This window comes from Pteropus vampyrus, unplaced genomic scaffold (genome assembly GCF_000151845.1).
Source record: "Pteropus vampyrus isolate Shadow unplaced genomic scaffold, Pvam_2.0 Scaffold90, whole genome shotgun sequence".
NCBI lineage: Eukaryota > Metazoa > Chordata > Mammalia > Chiroptera > Pteropodidae > Pteropus > Pteropus vampyrus.
The window spans coordinates 416511-432627 of NW_011888871.1; the positions used below are offsets into that span (position 1 = coordinate 416511).

Below are 16117 nucleotides of genomic sequence, written 5' to 3' on the forward strand. Positions count from 1 at the left end.
GTGTGCTCACGACACACCTGGAGTGGATGTGTGCTACCGCCAGTGTGCGAAGGGCCACACCCCGAGAGGCGGGAACGGAGACCGAGGTGTGTGCCACAGGTCACCAGCGGGGAGAAGTCTGGCCGGCCACACGCTAACCCCACCGTCCACCAGGGGCTCCAGAAACTCGAGTCTCCACCCCTCTGTCCCCAGACCAGAAAGGACACTATCCTCTGGTTCTGCGAGCCCTCCCAGAACGCCTGGTGAGGAGGAGGTATGCGTGCTGGTCAGGCGGCCAGGAGACAGTGTGGGAGCAGTGGCACCCGAGGGCGTCATTCCATGACATGCAGCAGGGCCGGGGTCCAGGGGGCTGCAGCCGGGACCCCTGAGGGAGCCCATGCAGGTGTGCACAGACGTGGGGCAGCGAGGAGCAGCGTACACGCGCACTGCACGAGTGTGTGCTCGAGGGCCGGGCCTGCCCGCTGCACCCCACGACTCCCGCTCACTCGAATGCAGCCTCTGAGCCCCGGTGCTGGGCACAGGCATGCACGCGGGTCTGGGCGAACAGTCTCCTTGCTGAGAGGTGACCAGGGGGGCTGGGGCCACCTGCAGCTGGGCCAGGAGTAGGGAGGGGCTCACTGTCCCTGATGAGAAGAAAGGCCACCGTCCAGTGCCAGCACCAGAGGGCTGGAGGCCACAAAGCCCACAGGCCTGTGCCCACCCAGAGCTGGCCCCATGGGTACCGGTCTAAGATGGCCTCAGGGCATGTCTGATGGTCCCAAGGCCAGCCCTGATGAGGGAGCAGCAGTGAGCAGAAGGTGTGAGGCACGGAGATGCAGGCGGTGCAGGGCAGGGGACCCGGGTGGGTCAGTACCTGTCACTCTGAGGGCACAGCCACCACCGTGTTCGGGCACTGTCCATGGGCTTAAACTGCCAGCCTGTGTGGCTGCCAGAATCCAGGGCAGCCAGATACCGCTAGGATGGCCCAGCGTGGGAGGGGCGCAGGAGAGAGAGAAAGAGACGCGGCCTCAACGCCAGGGAGCAGGCCCGGCCTGGGGAAGGCCACGGGGGCGGGACATGGTACTGACGAGGGCAGCCGAGCATGAGGACACAGCCTGGGAGCCCGCACAGCCCCAGCTCTGCGCTACAGGGCACGACGGGCCACCACACACGTGGGCGGGGATTTCTGAAGCAAGGTGGCCTTCAGCCTCTTCAGCCGCCCTGTCCTTTGCAGCCCACCACCTCCAGGAAGCCCACCAGGGCCCCTGCCTCTCTGTGATCTCCCCCTTAGCATCGAGCCACCTTGTCCCTCATCCACGTTTCACCCCAGGGCAGAGGAGACACCAGGCCAGGCTGGAATGGCCCGGGTCCAGGACCTGGTGGAGCCTGGGAAGGCAAAGAGGGGGAGACACACCGAGTGGGAAGAAGGTGGGGCCCCTCGGAGCAGAGCTGGCCACCGGCGGCTGACCCCTGGCCGCCCGCTCTGGCCCCAGGGCACCTCAGCGCCAGCTCATGGGCCCGCCGAGCCCTGTCCACTCAGACCAGATGCCTGCAGAGAGTCCCGGCTGGGGACAGCCCCTGGTGCCCACTGCAGGCTCACAGCTGTCCATGGGGCCTGCACTGCCTTTGAGGGCCACTCCAGACCGCCCAGGCGGCAGGGCGATGACCCCACCCAGGCCTGGGAGTCCCCAGCCTCCCTCCTGCCCAGAGACTTACTGAGGGCGGCGGGGACTCGCGCCCGATGAGCGGGGTGTTCTCACAGCGTGGGTTCTGGAAATTGGCATTCTGGCTCCTAAGGCACGAGGAGAGAAGGGCCGTGACTGCTGGCCGCTGCAGTCCCAGCTCTAGGTCAAAGGGCCTGTTCCGGGGGCAGGCAGACTGGCGCCCACCCCACACTGCTCACTCCAATCCTGACTGGCAGGCAGGGCGGGGTACACCCTTTGTGCATTCCTCACTGCCCTGTATGTACCTGCTAGCAAGGGCCTGGGGCGCCCCATGAACCTGGCGCAGTAACCAAGGGCTCAGAGGGGGCCCGTGGCCGCCCGCCCGCCAGAGCCCACCCTCGCCTGGCTGCTTGCCTGCCACACAGCCAGGCCCAGCCCTTAGCCATCCCTACTTCCCAGACACAGACCCTCCATCTGACCGAGTGGCCTCCCTGTGGCCTGGGCGCAGGAAGTGCTCAATAGTGGGCTGACCCCACCCCAAACCAGGCAGCCCCCCAGCCCTAATGGGACCCCACTGCCTGAGGGCCCCACCTCCTTCCCGCCAGCCTCTGCCGTGGCCCCCGCCTCTCTCTGTCTCTCTCTCTCTCTCTCTTTCTCTCTCTCTCTCTCTCTGGCCCTCCTCCTCCTCGTTTCTCAACACCCCTTTCTCGCTTCGAGGGCTGGATCCGCACTCTACGCTGTGGCGTGGCTGACATGGCCTGCGGCCACACTGCCTGCCCCGTGACTCGGCTCTGCCTGCCCCTGGTTGGGCTGCCCCCAGCTCCCGCGGTGTGCCTCACATGTATTCGGTGACCGGGCCGTTGCTGACAGTGTGAGCCGCGGCTGGGATGCTGGTCTCGCTGCCGTAGCTGCTCCCACAGCTGTACAGACTGGGCATGTGCACACGGTAGAGACTGTCGTGCGCCTGCCGTGGCCCGGGGGCCGCCTCCTCCTCCCCGTCCTCGTCGGGGCCTCTGCGGGACGGACAGCAGCGCAGGCTCAGGCTCAGATGCGAGGCCGCCTGCAGGGGGTCGGCCCTGGTGCACACACACCTGGTTCCGACGCTGGCTCGGCCACAGACCCACTGTGGGACAGTGGGCAAGTCACCCGGCTTCGTCCTGTCTGAGATGGGTGCCAATGGCTTGTGCCTTGGCCTGCATATGGGGACACGGGCTGTGCCAGTTAAAAGGATGGGGCTGGGCCCCTCCGGGGAGCACAGACAGCTGGGTGCCTGGAGGTGGCGGTGCCCCCTTTCTGGCTCCGCAGGCCCCGGCCTGCATCTTCGGGTGCCCTGAGCCCACAGGGCCCACCCACATCCAGGGAGGACTGAGTCCCGTCCTCCCCGCCCTGCTGCCCGCTAGCTGTCCACCCGCCACCCCGCTCGCGCTGTTGCAGGGCAGGGCGAGGCGGGGAGCTGCGAGCCAGGCCTCCGGCCCTGCCCGGTCCCACACAGAGCTCAGCGCTGGGCTGCCTGCTACTGAGGACAAAGGTCAGCCAGACTGAGGCACACGTCCCATCTGCCCACCACCAGCCGGGTGACCTCGAGCAGTCTCTTCGCCACGCCCCACACAGCGAGATGAGCAAGACGGTGGCAGCGACCGGCTAAGCCAGTTACCAGCCCAACCCAGGGCTGAGCCCGAGTGGTTCACCGAGTGCCACTGACTCCTTTACAGTGAGGAAGCTGAGGCCCAGAGTGCGGAAGTGACTTGTCCACGGTCACCCAATAAGCAAGGGGAAAGCCAGAATCGGAATCCAGGCCACGTGGTTCCAGGGCTGTGCTCTTAGCCACTCTCCTACAGCTGCGTCTTTATTACCACCGCCCGCACCGCCACCATCACCGTCACTGCCACCGTCACTGCCACCATCACTGCCCCCACCACCACAACACAATCACCACCACCACCACCATCACCACACCGCTAACACAATCACCATCGCCACCACCACCACCAACACAATCACCACCGCCACCATCACCGTCACCATCACTGTCACCACCACCATCACTGTCCCCACCGCCGCCACCAACACAATCACACCACCACCACCACCACCACCACCACCATCACCATCGCCACCATCACTGTCACCACCACCATCACTGTCCCCACCGCCGCCACCAACACAATCACCACCGCCACCACCGCCACCATCACCACCACCACTAACACAATCACCATCTCCACCATCACCACCACCAACACAGTCACCATCGCCACCACTGCCACCGCCACCAGTAGCAGCATCACCACCTCCATTACAATGGAAAGTAACGACAAAGGGAAGAGATCTGAGCTGAGCCATGTTCCATTCGAGCTGGGCCTCCACGCAGCAGCCATCGCCCAGATGGGAGGGGAGGTGGTTAAGTGTGCGAGGTGCGCCATGGGGCCGAGGGCAGGGCCTAGCATGGCCACACACCACGGAACCCAGTAAGGCTGAGGGGACTGAGGCAGGGGCTGCGAGGATCCCCCCCTTCAAAGATGAGAACATAATGCCCCCAGGGGAGGTAGCTGCCATCCTCATCACCCGGATGAGTGGCCACAGAGGCCATGCTACCTGGGCCTTCCCTGCAGCTGTCCCCACAGCCAGCTAGCTGGTCTCTGCACCCACAACCCTGCACGTCCGCACCTAGGGGTGGCGAGACAGACAAGGCGCGGAGGCAGCACTCTGAGGTGGGGGAGCCTGGTTCTCCCCGCCTGGGCTGGGAGCGCCTCCGGGCTGTTTTCCATCCGCAAATGGGGGTGCTCGCCTCGGACTCACAGCCTCACAGTCACTGCAGAGGCCTAGACAGTGTTAACAGGTAAGGAAGCACTTGCCCCTGTCCCTGGGGATGAGGACATGGGCTGCCCAGGAGGCAGGCCCCTACGACATACTGTGAGCTGTGGCTCTAGGACCTCTGCGAGCCTCACCTCTTCTGCTGCCAGGTGTGTGGGACGCTGCAGACGATGGAGCTGAACATGAGGGCCGTGACGAAGGAGAAGAGGGCCAGGTAGATGAGGCCCTCGACGCCGTCATAGCAGAAGCCTGTCAGGGCCTGCACGTAGTCCTGAGGCCGGCGAGGAGGGAGGCGGCCAGGCCCACAGGGACCGGGAGGGAGAGAGAAGGGGGAGCGGGGGCAGGGTGAGGACGGGATGCTGGGGCCCTGGCCAGCTCACAGCAGCCTAGAACCCGCCCTGTCCCCAGGGAGCTGGACGCGAGGGTGGGTTGAGTCCCCACCGCCCAATGACGAGTCCCTATCCTGAGCAGCCCTCCCCAGCTGCGAGGCCCCGGTCCAGCAGGTGCTCTCACCAGGTGCAGGCTGCGGCAATCCACCAGGGCGGTGAGGTGCTGCAGGTTGACCTCCGTGCCGTTCAGCACCTCCTGGACGCGGAGCAGAGGGTCCTGGGGGGCACAAGGCACGCGAGGTCGGCGCCACAGTCGGGATGGGGAGCCCGAGCTAGCCACAGCGGCCCGGGGCGCACCCCAGGCTTCGTGCACCCCGTGCCCTGCCATCGAGACCACTCTCAAACCCGCACTCTCAGTCCCGCAAGGACCCTGGGCCTTTAGAAATGGCGGCCCCAGAGTCTGTGGCCTGGGCTCGGGGGGCGGCTGAGGACTGGAGGATAGACGGGGAGAGCGGGACCCGCCCACACCTGTCCAGTGCGGCCACCACGATGCGGTCCCTTTATTGTAACGGAAGAAAAAGAAATACCTACGTGTGTCCTGACGTTGGCCTGATTCTTTTGAAAAACCGTATTTTAAGGAATAATTAAAGGAGAAATTCTCATGACATTTTAAGTGACGAGACACTGGACCCAGCACTGCTTTTTGTGACCCGTTTTCTAAGGATCCTGTGCAATCTGAAATGGATTCCGGGAGGCGACCTACTGCTGTGGACGGAACGGTGTCCCCACCCCCAGTTCGCATGTGGCAGTCCTGAGCCTGGACCTCACACGTGACCGTGAGGAGGCGCTGAAGATAAAATGACACGGGGGTGGCCCTAACCCAGTCTGACGGCTGTCTCACCAGCAGAGACCAGGACACAGACACACGCAGAGGGACGACCGTGTGAGGACGTGGAGAAGAGGGCCATCTACATGCCATGGACAGGCCTCAGGAGGAGCCAGCCCTGGCCACACCTTGACCTCGGACGTCCAGCCTCCAGGACTGGGAGAAATAAACGCCTAAGCTGCCCGCCACTGTGGTCCTTTGGGATGGCGGCTCGAGCCAGGTAACCACCTACCTGGTCCACTCAGCTGCACAAAATCAAGAGGGGGCCCAGGCTGTGACAGAAACGGGAAGCAAAAGGGAGTAACCTTCGAGGACGTTTTACATGTAAACTTCGTGAAGAATTCATTAAAGGGGCCGGCGGCACATGGCCTCGGAGAGCCTGGTCACGCAGTGCTCCCGGCACCTTAGGGAGGCGGGGTGTTGTCTAGAGCAGTGACAGAGACACGTGTGAGCACGTGCTCCGCCCCAACCGCAGGAAAGCACAGTCTCCTCAAATCCCGAGGACGCCCCCAGGGGGCGCCCCTCGCACGGGAATCACGGCGGGCAGATCCTGCTCTCCCTTGTTCCTGCATCTGGTCCCCTTTCCATTTTTCTAACAGGAAGTGTTTGTATGACTTTTAAAATACAGAACAGGATTATTTTTAGGAACCTACCAAAATCCCTGGAGAAATGCGGGGGCATGTAAGGGGCGGGAGGAAGAGAGCAGCCCACTCCCATGGGGCCCAGCTCACCCCTCACCTTGGAGGCCGGGTACTCCCGCGGAACGGTCTGCAGAAGCTCGGCCACAACGTCCTGCATCTCCACCAGCGCCTTGTGGCTCCCCGACAGCTTCTGCTCCACAGAAAGGCCCCCCGATTTCAGCAGGGCCGGACAGTCTGCCCCCCACTCCCCCACCGCACACACACCTGAGGCCCCAGCCCACACACAGGGCATCCAGCCAGTGAGGCCACTGAGGCTCCCGGGGTGGGCTGGCTGTGCCAGGACCAGAGGGGGCACCTGACACGGCTCTGTGGGCCTCCAGGACACCAGGGGTCCACACACCCAGACAACACAGATCCCCGAAAGTACAACAACTTTAAAGCAGACGGGTAGTCCTCGGGACCCCAGAGGGCTATGCAATCATGTGGAGGGACAGCACCCCGTACCCCAGAGCAGGCATGGACCCTCCGCGCCCCGCCCTGCCCACCCATGTCTTTGCCCTGCAGGGCCGCCCAAGGGCAACCAGGAAGTGAAAGGTGGCCCAGGAATTCAGAGGCCATTAAGGGCCACCCAGAAGGCTTGCACCAAGGACACCAGGGTGATAACCCTGGGAGCAGTTAGTGACGTCAGCCTGCGTTAGCCCAGCTCCCTGCCCCCTCCCAGCTGTGCCCCGGGGGCTCGCAGGGTCCCAGTGGGCGGGACATTGGGAATGTGGGGCTGGGACCTGGGACATTGGGAATGTGGGGCCGGGACCTGGGACATTGGGAATGTGGGGCCGGGACCTGCAGCGTCGGGACAGGAGCCACCGAGCTCTCACCTGCTGGAAGGGGTTGGAGGCTCGCGGCGAGCAGGCCAGGTAGTACTGCAGGATGTCTGCGGAGAGAGGTCAGGCCCCGCCCTGAATGGTGACGTGGCTGTGCAAGCCCTAGGTGCCTCCCGTCTTGGGGACCCTCTGGGACCCAGTATGGAAGGGCGCTGGGAATAAGAGCTAGAGGCGGGGCAGACACATGCCCGGGCCATCGGGCTGGGGTCCTGTCCAGCTCATGTCGAAACAGAACACAGGACCCGCTTTGCTTTGGCTGCCTGTAAATGGGGCTGGCACGCTGGCCCCACGCGCTCTGCCCGGCCCATGAGGGGCGGCTCCGAGGAGTGAGGGCCTGGAGAGGCCAGGCCGATGGCCCCGAGGCTGGGACAGTGGCTGTCTCCAGCAGCCCTGCCGCCCCGCAGAACCAGCTCAGCCCTCCCCCACCGGGACAGACGACCCTCCCTCCTGGGGGGGACATCACTAACAGGCTTAGCTGGGATGGCTCCCTCATGAAGCAGGTTCAAAGCCAGCCCCCACGCTTCCCCGGGGCTTTCCTGGGCCATCGGGGAGTTCAGTCCGTGGCGGGGGGGGGGCTGCACTTCAAGGTCACTCAGCACCCGCCAGCGGGGGGGGGGGCTGCACTTCGAGGTCACTCAGCACCCGCCCGCTCTGCCCACGACTCAGTCCTGGGTGCTCACTCCTCCCCTCGACACGCAACGCCTCGGAAGCATGGCCCTGTCCATTTCTGGCCCGCTGGCCCGAGGGGCCGTGTCTCTTGCTGCAGGACCGCAGTGGCCTCCTGGCTCCTTCCTGAACCCTCGCTGCTCCAGGAGCCCCAGGAGGCTTTGCAAAGGACACATCCACAGGCCACCCCTCTCCCTTGCTTCCCACCCCACGACGCCTCCTGACTAAAGCCCGATCCCTGACCAGACCTGGCCCTGCCGGCCCCCTGCCCGCTCCTCCCCCCTCCAGGTCCGTTTTCTGCCTTGGGGCCTCTGCACATGGGCGCGGCCTTCTCTGGCTCCACTTCAGTGCCATCTCTTTGGCAGACCACCCTGACTGCTTGCTCTGAGCAGCCAGCGTCACTTGCTTCCCCTCCTCGACGCCCCCCCCCGTCACCTGCCCCCATCCTGTCACCACTGGCCTGGCCCAGTCCTGTGTCCTCAGCCTCCCGAGGAAGGTGTTTCTGTTTGCGCTCCTGCCTCCTCACCTGGGTGGGTCCTGCCTCCCCCAGGCCTAGACCGAGGGCCCGCAAGGTCGAGGCTCACTCGGCCTGCTCAGCGGGGTCTCCTCAGCCCGGCCACGGGGGCACCAGCTCAGACACGGCCACACACTCACCCCCACTCAGCACCGAGTGCTCGTCCACCATCCTGGTCACATAGGTGTCGGGGTCCACACAGAAGTCACTGGAGCCCTGGGGTGGGTGTGGGCGAGGAAGATGGGGTGACCAAGCTGGCCCCCCGAACCCTCAGCTCTCAGCGGTAGCCTGGCCAGCCAAGGCCTTTTGTCTCGAGAAGGAAGAGCATGAGCCTTGCTGTGGGCCCAAGGACAGGTCCGCAGCCCTCCTGGGCCCCGGGTGTCTGGGGGTGGGGTGGGAGGGGCGAGGAGAGCACCTTCCCGCACGGCCTCCCCCACGCCGAGCCACAGCAGGCGGGGCCCACCCTCCCTGCTGCCACTCACCACAGACGCAGCCAGCTCCAAGCCCAGCGCGCCCCAGCTGATGACAAGGGCCAGGACTCCCAGCAGGCAGACCCTTGGGGTGCAAAGGGCCGTCAGCAACGCCTGACCAGGGCGCGGGAGGGCCAGGACCCAGGGCACATCCGGGGGTCCCCCCCATAGGATCTATGGCTTCCCCCGGGGCAGACCCTGCGCTTGACCCACTGATCGAGGAGGGTGGGGGAGCTGACTCAGGGAGCCCTGCAGGGGGGCGGCCCTCACTCACCCCACCAGGATGCCCTTGGAGCTGCGGATGAGGCCAACCAGCACCAGCAGGCAGATGGCGACGTCCAGCAGCAGCAGGCCCAAGTAGCCCAGCCACCTGCGGGCAGCCAGCGTGTGGGCCAGGCACAGGGGGCACAGCGGGCGGGGGCAAGGAGGGGGTGCTAAAGCAGGCCAGGCACCTAGAGCTAGGGCCTGGTCGACTGGACAACAGCTCCCTGGCCCAGGGGGCATCCGCAGGCCGTTTGGGACGTGTGGGCTGGCCTCGGCTCCACGGGGGACTCCTGCCACAGCTGTTGCTGGAAGCCAGGCCCCGCCAACCCGTAACACCTCAGGCGCTGGGTGCGGCAGCCAGCTGGCCCTTCAGAGTAACACTTAACCCAGGGCCGGTAGCGGCTGGCGGTGGGGGCGGGGCAGGGGCGGCAGGAGAAAGGGCGGGGCCGCACCTGTACCAGTCGTAGAGATCGACCTGCTCCGCCAGCGTCTCCAGCGACACGGCTGGGTTCCTCCAGAACGGGATGGCAGCTGCATAGCCCAACAGTGTGTCCAGCAGGCTCTGCAGCCGCTGGACTGCCCGCAGGGGCTCGGGTCGCGCGGCCAGCTGCCGCTCCAGGCTCTGCAGGCTGGGCTCTGCCGTGCGGTTCAGGGCGGCTGCGGTGTCCCACACCTGCGCCAGGCCGCGGCGGTGGGGTGAGCCGGGGAACCGACAGCTCGCGCACGCCCACCCCTCGGCCGCCCCTCCCGGGCCTCCTCCCACACGCTCGGGCACCCGTGCAGACGCAGGGTTCGGCAGCAGGGAGAGCCCCCCTCAGCCCGGCGGCCACTCACGCGGTCCTGGACCCCAGCCACAGTGCGGTTGGCGTGGCGGAGCGAGTAGGTGGCCCGGTGGATGCCGTCACTGGTCTCCCCGTTGCCGTAGAACCCCACGGCGATGCCGGCGCTGGGACAGGGCGAGGCCGCGTGAGCCGGTGGGTCCTTCGCCTCCCGCGGGGAGCCCCTGCAGGGGACCTGGAGCACCCCGACCCCGCCAGGCCCCGCCCCTCTCCCCGGCCCCGCCCCACGCTCACCTGCAGACCAGAGTGGCGATGATGACGCACCAGGCGGTGCAGCAGCAGTCGGCGTCCAGGTGCTCCTCGCTCTTGCGCCGCCGGCAGCACAGCCAGAAGGAGTAGAAGAGCAGGAAGAGGAGGTCCAGCGCGAGGCAGGCCAGCGCGGCGGCCCCCAGCAGCAGCAGCGCCTGCAGGCGGCCGGGAAAGGGCGCTGGAGATGGGGACCCCCTAGGGCCGGGGCGCACGGCACTCGCTCCCAACACCTGCGTGACGTGCCTGTGGTCACCCGGACCCGAAATTCCAGACTCACATCTTCAACCCAGGCCCCGCTCAGAGGGGCCAGGTGGGCAGGGCCATGAGGTCCAAGGTAGTATAGGTGTGAATCGGGATCCCTAACCAGACCAAACCCAGTGGGAGGAGGTGCTCCGCGGGGGAAGGCAGGTCCCTGGGCGGGGCCAGCGCTGCTGCAGACTGGCTGCCTGGCCCAGGAAGGCCCTTAATCTCTCTGAGTCTGTTTTCTCTGGTAAGAAGCGGGTAACGCTGCCCCCGCCCCCCCAGAACAGGTGGGCAGTCTCAGTTCTGCCGGGCACACAGCTGGGCCCCGGGAGCGGCTGTTTGCATCAAGGTCCCGTCCTGGCCACCAGCACTGAGGCTGCCAGGACCCACGGCCTTTTCAAGCAGCCCGAAGGGCCCAGGACTCCCCGCCACATCCCCGGGGGCACCCTCCTGTCACGGAGGCTAGATCTTCATGGGAATCAGTGATGTCTGCTGCAGGATCAGCTGTGGGCCGGGCCCTCGGGTGGGGGGAAGCACGCAGCACCCACCTTCCTCTAGGAAGAGATGCCAGCCCCGCCTCCCCAGGCACACACCTGTTTGCCCCGCCCAGGGCTTCGCCCCATTCACGGATAAACACACGGACTGCAGAGGTGCAGAGGGAGGGCCCACAGCCCGCGTCACAGCCCCTCTGAGGACCTCAGCGCCTGTCCTTTTCGGGGTGGGAGCGGTGGGTGACACGGGGCAGCAAGCTGGGCCTGACCATGTGTGCCTAGTGGGGTGGGGCAAGTAAGTACCACCACACAGAAGGCCTGACACGTGGAGACGCTCACCCAACAGGTGCCACTGCAGCTGTGGGAGCGGGCACCCCCCGCCTCCCGCCCTGGCACTGCTGCAGCCACCCAGGCCTCCGGAGGACCCACACACACCCTCTCTCCCCACATCTGAACACTCAGCATGTGGTCCTCCCTGGGACCTGGGCCTTGGGAGCCACTGGGAGTGGAACCCCCAGGCCGCCCGCCCCCTGCAGGGCCCCCCGGGACAAGAGGCTCAGCCACAGAGGCACTGGGACCATAGCGTGTCCCAGCAGCTGTCTTCCAGGAGACGGTTGCCAGGCAGCAGAGGGACGATGGCACTGGGAGCTCGGTGGCCTCAAAGGCCTGCTCAGCCCACTGGCCCCGGCCAACCCCGACTCCCACACTTGAGCTGGGGCTCGCTCCCATTCCACCTGACCCAGAAGGCACCTCCAGCCATGGTCCCCAGCCACACTGGTGCCCTAGGGCCAAGCTGCTGTCTGGAGGCTGGGCCTCTGTGCCCTCCAGGAGGCACGGGATTGGGGCACCCTCTCGGAGAAGCCACTGCAGTCCCCCACTGCCCCCCATTGGCAGGAGGGCCTGATGGGCCCAGACCACCCCTGCCCACCAGCTGGATGGGGGAGGGAACAGGCCTTGTGGGGTTGGCACCACCCCGTCAGCCCAAGGCTCCCTCGAGGTCCTGGGGCACTCATGTCAGTGGAGACTCCAGGGCCCAGTGGGGGGGTTGCCCACGGTCACATGGGGAGATGGGCCAGGCTGCAGCGGGACGTGTCCAGGTGGGAGTCCAGAGCCTGCTGGAGGGCCCGGACCCAGTCACGGCGGGGCGCACCCCTTAAGGGGCTTGGGATTGCGCCCCACCCGCCCCACCCTACCCCACCCCAGAAGTCAGTACGCATTAGAGTGCCTGGGAGGGCACCATCTGTGTGTCTCAGGGTCTGCCCTCCCATGCCCAGGCTGGACACTGGTCAGAGGGGCCGCAGGCCCTGCCAGACTCGTGGTCACAGGTCGGAGGCAAAGGGGAGGGCACAGCACTGCCCCTCAGGGCCTTGGCTCCAAGGGACACCTGCACTCCCATAACCAAGGCCACCTCCAGCTCCTAGTCAGTCACCAGGTCCCAGCACTGCCACCTGCAGGCCCCGCCCCCAACCCTGAGTCAGACCACACCCCAACCGACCCGGAAGCTTCCTTCGAAGCCCGGCTGCCCTGGCTCCCTAACAGGCCTCCAGCCCCCTCACTGTGGGGCACAACCAGGAAGGCAGGGCCCCACCCCCACGTCCCCAGCCCAGCGGGCTCAAAGTTGCTGCTTAAACCCAGGGTGCCCTCCTGGGTGAGGCGGCCAGGCTCAGGGGCACCGGCGGTGAGCCACCCGCGCTCACACTGTCCTCAGGATCCATCGGACCACCGCCTTGCTGGCGCCAGGACCCCCACGCCCCCTCGCCAGACGAGAAACTGAGGCAAGATAAGCATCATCACCAGCCCAGCGGGACCTGGCACGTGGGGCCAGGCTGTGCGGGCCCGGGGGACGTGCGCGGTGCCAGGGCCCGGCCCCGGGGGCGGGCGGGCAGGCGGCACCCCGACCTCCCCCCGCAGCTGAGTTGGCGGCTCGTTTTCACGCTGGGCTCTTGTCCTCGGTTTTTCTATTTTCTTAAACCACGAACACGTTCTACCTTTATAATTAAAACACACAAAACCAGAAACCTGCGCCCAGCTCTGCGGCCGGGCGTGGGAGGCTGCTGGCCTGGGTCCAGCTCGGCCACACGCGGCTCCGGGAAGCCTCTGGTCCGTCCCTGCCGCTCTCTGTGCCCCGTTTCCTCCTCTGCAAGAGGGGGCGAGCAATTCCCAGCACTTCCCGGCTGTCCCGGGGAGAAGGGCCCCGGCAGCCTCGAGGCCGGGCGTGGGCCCCTCTGGGTTTATAGTGCTGCCGTGCGCTCCCTGCTGGCGCCCGGGGCCCCAGGAGCCGAGATCGAATGGAGGAGCCCCAGGTCTCGACCCCGGCAGGATGAGGACCGCCAGTGGCTGCGCACGGCCGCCCCAAAACTCAGACCCCAGAGGGGCGGCCCAGCTCCCAGGGAGCCAGAGTGCTGAGGTCAGACGCTATTCGGCCTGTTCTAGATGTGACCAAGTCAGTGCCCTTGACCTCTGTGCGTCAGCTTCCCCACAGCGGGACAGCGACGTCCGTCCCGGAGAGCGGTCGCTTAGGGTTAAAGGAGGTGACACGTTGAAAGGCTAGAACAGCACCTGGGAGCCGGCAGGAAAAAAAATAATCAGGGCCCCCAGGGGGTGCTGCTCCTGGGCGCTCTGCCACCACGCAGCCTTGTGGGCTGGGGACAGGAGGCGGGTGTCCTGGCTGCTGGAGGGGAGGGAGCCCAGGGCGACTCCGAGGAGGTGAGCGTGTGCACGTCCCTGCCCACATACACGTCTGCACATCCACGTGCACCTCTGCACCGCATTCCCACACACGTACACACCCACAGACACTGACACACACACAGTGTCACCCTATGAGCTCCCCGGCAGTGGTGGTGACAGCAGCCCGCGGCTGGAGGCTCCTGGTGGTTCTGGGCAGGTGGGTGGGATGGAGAGGGGTCCAAGCCCCTGGGCGTCAGACACTCACCAGAGCCTGGAAGGGGGAGAGGTGGCAGGCCAGCCAGGGACAGCCTCACACACACGAGCACAGTCACCTGCTTGGGGTCCTACCCACCACTGCCCTGGGGGAGGACACTCCCATCCCAACTCTGCAACACTGAGGGTCGAGGCGCGGGTGGGACCAGTGCCCAAGACACCCCAGGCCAGGCCCTTGAGGGCTAGAATCTGACCTGGGCTTGGAGGGGTACCCGAGGGTGTGAGATTTGTTCAAGCCCCTGCAGGCAGGGACGGTCAGCCCGCTTCACAGCGGGAGCCAAGTGTCCGGCACGCAGGGTTCCGCCCCCCACCCCAGTCTGTCTGCCCAGCTCCAGGAAGCCCCACCCCCAAACTGTGAGGCCCAGGACCCCATTTCTACCACCTCTGTGCTGGCTCCGTCTGCACACACCTCCCCGGGGTGGAGCTGGAAAGGCCTCAATAAGTTCACTTTGGACTAAGTGAGTCCTGGCGCGTGGACACGTGGGGAACCCCCACTCCGAGACGCGGGGGCTGCTTCCTCTCCTGGCAGGACGGCCAGGCGTCAACGGCAACCCCAGGGGGCCAGCAGCAGGACAGCCTCGCACAGCCCCTGCAGGGAGGTGACAGCACCCTCCCAGGTTACACGGGAGGGCACCCAGGCTTGGGGCACCCAGCACCGGAAGCTCAGATCCCAGCCTAGCACTGAGGACCAGGCACAGGGCACCCAGCACCAGAGGCTGCTTCCGCCTGCCCTAGGCCAGGCGTCCAGTATGACCTCTGCCCCAGTCTCCTGAGGCCAGGTTCCCAGAGACCAGGCTGGCATTCCCACTGGGGCCCCGCCCGTCCCTTCCACCGCCGGCGTCCCCATTCAGAAAGAGCATGGGAAACGTCTGATCAGCATCTGGGCTCTGACCAAATGGAATTTTCCGTCTGTGATGGAAGTGATGTCAGCACTTGGTCAGGCGAGGCGAGGCGAGGCGAGACGCTCGGGCCCGTATCCTGACCGCCGGCCACGGTGCTGGCTGCCAGCCACATGAAGCGCCAGCGACCCAAGGGCACGTGCGGTGGGACTCGGGGTGGCCACGTGTGCACCAAGGGGTCCGCGGCCCACACACACGCCTGGCTCTCCGCTCGTTTCACAGACCTGGACCACCCCGTCCCTCGCATGGCCCCTGCGCCCCCACCACAGAACAGACCTATCCACAGGGATGCCCTGCCCCACGCCCACACTCTCCCCGCGCTCTAAGGCCCCCAAAGGCCCCTCCACTTTTAGAAACACCAAGGAGCCAGAGCTCAGGGTCTGAGGCTTGTCAGGGGGACCCGACAAGCCCCCAGGACACCCTCCCAGCCTTGGCGGGGAGACGGTGGGAAGGGGCCCAGGGCAGCGCTGTCCTGCTTGGGCCTAGGCCAGCTCCCTGTGCAGGTGAGTGGACCCGGGGTGCGGGCTCCCTGGCTCAGCCCCAGGCTTGCTGGTGGTCCGTCTGTGAGGGGGCCCCCGGCCGGCCCTGTGAGGGGAGGGTGTGTGGCATGCCACCAAATCATACCAAGCGCTCTGCAGCAGGGGCTCAGGTCCACCCCAAGATGCACAGCGTCAGAGGGCACGAGAGAGGTGCTGAGGCCTGAAGCCCGGCCTTCCGCACCCTGCGCCCCCCTCCTCCCCCCGGCTGGCTGCTCTTGCGCCGGCCCTGGACACGGCCTGTCAGCACGTGGGCGTGTGCACCGACCCGGGTACGATGCCACAGCAAGATGCCCAGCCCACCAGGCCAGGAGTGGCACGCGTGACCCTGGGTCAGCAGACCCCTGTGCCGGCCGCAGGGGAGCATGCCACACCAGAGCCACACGCCAACTGCTGGGGCACACGCCCCTCTCCCACCTCAGACACTCACCTTTCCGGGGACAGCAGCCTCTGCGCCCTTACCTACTGACCCTGAGCGCTGCCCTGTCCACTCAACCCCTCCATGGGCCACCACAGTCCACAGCCAGGCTGAGGAGTCCCCTGCCCCTGTGAAACCCTCAAGAGGCCCCCGACCCCAGCCCAGAGGCCACGTCCCCGCCACAGCAGCTTGACCCCTTGGCCAGCCTCGTTGTGGGAAGTCACATGCACCTAGGCACAGGTACTCGGTGGGAAGGGAAGATTTGGGGACCAGCAGTCCAGAGGTGACTGGTAGGCTCCAAGAGGTCAAGGGACTTCTTCAAGGGCACACAGCTGGTGGGCTGAAGCCAGGATCCCAGCCCAGGCCAGCGTGACAGCAGCCCGAGGTCCCG

General features: G+C 66.2%; 1 protein-coding gene across 1 annotated transcript in view; it reads right to left on the reverse strand.

Moving 5' to 3' along the window:
• Positions 1-12: 12 nt before the first annotated feature.
• The window catches only part of TTYH3 (tweety family member 3), a 20387-nt gene continuing 4282 nt past the window's right edge, over positions 13-16117 (reverse strand). The window contains exons 4-16 of the mRNA XM_023532753.1: positions 10182-10475; positions 9943-10054; positions 9561-9781; positions 9119-9214; positions 8857-8929; positions 8515-8590; positions 7189-7244; positions 6411-6503; positions 4971-5063; positions 4592-4728; positions 2483-2656; positions 1696-1771; positions 13-954 (exon numbers count right to left, since the gene is read on the reverse strand). Of these exons, the coding sequence (XP_023388521.1) occupies positions 847-954; positions 1696-1771; positions 2483-2656; positions 4592-4728; positions 4971-5063; positions 6411-6503; positions 7189-7244; positions 8515-8590; positions 8857-8929; positions 9119-9214; positions 9561-9781; positions 9943-10054; positions 10182-10475 (1609 nt within the window). The 3' untranslated portion in view covers positions 13-846. The remainder of the gene's footprint in view (positions 955-1695; positions 1772-2482; positions 2657-4591; positions 4729-4970; positions 5064-6410; positions 6504-7188; positions 7245-8514; positions 8591-8856; positions 8930-9118; positions 9215-9560; positions 9782-9942; positions 10055-10181; positions 10476-16117) is intronic.